The 2,966-nt window shown below is 42.0% G+C and overlaps 2 protein-coding genes across 2 annotated transcripts in view; both read right to left on the bottom strand.

Moving 5' to 3' along the window:
• The window catches only part of LOC103389085 (ephrin-A5-like), a 1,154,841-nt gene that overhangs the window by 307,798 nt on the left and 844,077 nt on the right, over nt 1-2,966 (bottom strand). The window lies entirely within an intron of this gene.
• Nucleotides 1-2,966, bottom strand: part of LOC103389082 (cytosolic purine 5'-nucleotidase-like) — a 9,511-nt gene that overhangs the window by 2,777 nt on the left and 3,768 nt on the right. Inside the window, exons 5-8 of the mRNA XM_025061987.1 lie at nt 2,287-2,406; nt 2,093-2,159; nt 1,804-1,974; nt 1,664-1,715 (exon numbers count right to left, since the gene is read on the bottom strand). Coding sequence (XP_024917755.1) covers nt 1,664-1,715; nt 1,804-1,974; nt 2,093-2,159; nt 2,287-2,406 — 410 coding nt within the window. The remainder of the gene's footprint in view (nt 1-1,663; nt 1,716-1,803; nt 1,975-2,092; nt 2,160-2,286; nt 2,407-2,966) is intronic.

The following is a 2,966-nucleotide window of genomic DNA, read 5'->3' as shown; positions in this document are numbered from 1 at the left end:
GAGAGGAAGTTTTTTAATGGTGAGAAGCCCGTGTTAGTGCGACATCTAGTGGCAAAAGCAATGCACAGTTCACGTTAGATAATGGAAAATTGCACGAGGCAAACGGATTTGAGCAATAATTTTAAATTCATTTCTTCAGATAGAAATGAAAGAATAGGATTATTTCTTTTTTTAACACTGATTTTCACTCACAAATCCGAGAACATTGAAAAAGTAACAAAGACACAATTGTTAATTATTATTGCCAGTTTGCAGGAAATGTTAAAAAAAGCAACATTTTTAAAATGTAAAACTATGCAACAAGCCAAGAAATGTGAAACAGCCAAAAAGTTGTGAAAGGTTAAGGTTTACTTGAAATTAGTCAGACTAGTTCTCAGAGGCTGAAGGTTAGAAAAAGCAAATTCATCTATGTATTTAATTTGTATTCATTTATGCTATTTATTTATTGTTTATTATATTTACGTAGACGAGAGATAAATAGGAAACCAAGTGTGGTTTTCAGCCTGGCTGTGGTGCAGTGGACCAACTGGACACCCTCAGCACAGTCCCATGGGTGCATGAGAGTTCAGTCAACAAGTCTTAATGTGTTTTGTATACTTGAACGTGTCCCTGGAGTGTTCTTGTGGGGGATGCTTCAGGAGTATGGGGTACCTGACCCCCAAATACAGGGTGATCGGTCCCTGTTAGGACCGGTGTCAGAGCTTGGTATCCCTCACCGGCAGTTAGTCTGATCCATCCCTGGTGGGAATTGGATTCACCACGGGATGACAAAATCAGACACCATGTTCCTCAGACAAGGGTGGAGTGCCCTCTGCTGGTCAGGGAGATCCTGCACCAAGTGAAGGAGGTCAGGTATCTGGGGTCCTGTTCACTACTGAGGGGAGAATGGAACAGGTGACAGACAGGTGGAGTGCTGCAGACCCTTCCTCCACAGAAGTCCAGAGCTCCGGGTGAGGACTCAGAGTAGAGAGGCTCCTCCACCGCAGATAAGCGTCAGAAAATGGATGGATGATGTTTTTATATATTTGATAGGGATGTCCAATATGAACTTTTTACCGATATCCGATATGCCCATATTGTCCAGACACTTAATTTCCGATTCCGATATCAAGTGATAGCTGTTTGTGTTAAAGCAGTACTTCTCAAATAGTGGGGCGACGCAGTGAGGTGCCGGGGGGGTCTGAGGGTCTTCCAGTGGAATATGGCACACTGGACATAAGTGTACCACTGCTGTAATGCTTGAATGATAACAAGCCTCCAGTCACTAGGTGGCAGCAACTCATACAGTGGTTTGTGCAGATAAAAATATACATGTTATCAGGTTCTCAATAGTATTTCAATTTGCAGGGTTGTGGCTCAAAATAATTGAGAACCTCTGGGTTCAAGGCAGAGGAGTGTGCGGCGTGCTGCGTCACAATGACCGTGATTCACTTTCTATTCAATTTTTTTTTTCATCACCTGGGCCAAGCCCAGACTTTGCGTTATCTCGTTTTCATTATCGATAACAAAATCCCATAATAATTCCTATCGATATGACATATTTCTGGTAATATGAAACATTTGTTGAGGTCTAGTATTGTTAATGATCAGAAAGGCTTAAGAACTATTCAAAAATTGTCAAATGTACAACATGACATGAATGAACAGAACAACATCCACTCACTTGTAAAGTTCAGCTAAGAAGATGTCAAGATGCTTCAGTTCATCAAACAAATCTAAAAGAAAAATAGGGAACTGCTCATACTATGTATAAAAATATATAACATATAAATAATGCTAATGAATAAAAGTATTTTCTTTTACTTTTTTTGTCCTCCCACACACACAGCTCCTTGGTGAGCTCTGGGACCACCAGGAACGTCTTCCAGCCCTGACGTTTCTTAGATTTGAGGATGTCTCCAAAAATGTGGTCCCCCACGTAGAGGATGTCTTTACCTTTGACATTCAGCAGGTCGGTCACGATGTCTGAGGAACCTGGAAGGACACAAGCAAAGAATTGTCTTTATAAAAATGTTAAACAACAACATTTTGATCCAATGAGTATAAAACTTGACTTAACAATGAAATCATTATTAAACATTTAGAACCCGACCTCCTGAATACACAGTCCCGTTCTGAAGGTCACCCACGTAAGTCCCGATCCGAAGTTTTCCTGTGTGCTGTGATGGGACAAAAAACAAGTTATCAGCACTGCTGCTGCTGCTGCTGCTGCTGCTGCTGCTGCTGCTGCTGCTGCTGCAGAGTGTTGACATCATCACTGTCCCACTGTTTTCACATCTCTCGTACCGTGTCCACTTGTCTCAGCACAGTCCCTTCTCCAAAGAACAGAGGCTTCCTGGTGTCCACGACGATCAGGTCAAAGAAGGAACGCCACGACTGTTTCTCAGCTCCAGGCTGGATCGTTAAAGAAATAAATGGTTAACCCCAAATCGTCAAATTCAAAACAAAACCTAAGCCATTATCCAGCCAAACATCACAGTGATCAACACAACAAACCTAAAAATGAAAGTGAAATTTAATAAGGTAACGACAACATCAAAGAGATATCAGTGTCATACATCGACAGAGGCTCAGGGCGGAAAAAATGTATACAGTGGACCCCCGAGAAACGAGTCTAACCTGTTCCACAACAGCACTCGTCTGTTGATCCGCTCGTATCTTGATTGCATTTTCCCCGTTAAAAATAACTAAAAACCAATTAAGTTGTTCCAGCCCCCCAGAAATATACTATTAATTCATTAAATTAACCCCCCCCCCAACTAAGCTAAACATCTAAAACTTTAATTTATTCAACACTAAAAGTTTGTAACAAACTCAGCAGCTGCTTTGGCATCAGAGAACGTGACTTCCCTATGCCGTACGACTGATTGGACGCCAGTCCTTGGTTGAGCACTCACAAGAAACATTTTGCAATAGTTCGAGACTCCTCAAGCAGGGGGTGGGCCTCCCTGGGGAGGGGCGGGCGA

The sequence above is a fragment of the Cynoglossus semilaevis genome, chromosome 14 (genome assembly GCF_000523025.1).
Source record: "Cynoglossus semilaevis isolate Cse_v1.0 chromosome 14, Cse_v1.0, whole genome shotgun sequence".
NCBI lineage: Eukaryota > Metazoa > Chordata > Actinopteri > Pleuronectiformes > Cynoglossidae > Cynoglossus > Cynoglossus semilaevis.
This window is presented reverse-complemented; position numbering and strand designations above follow the sequence as displayed.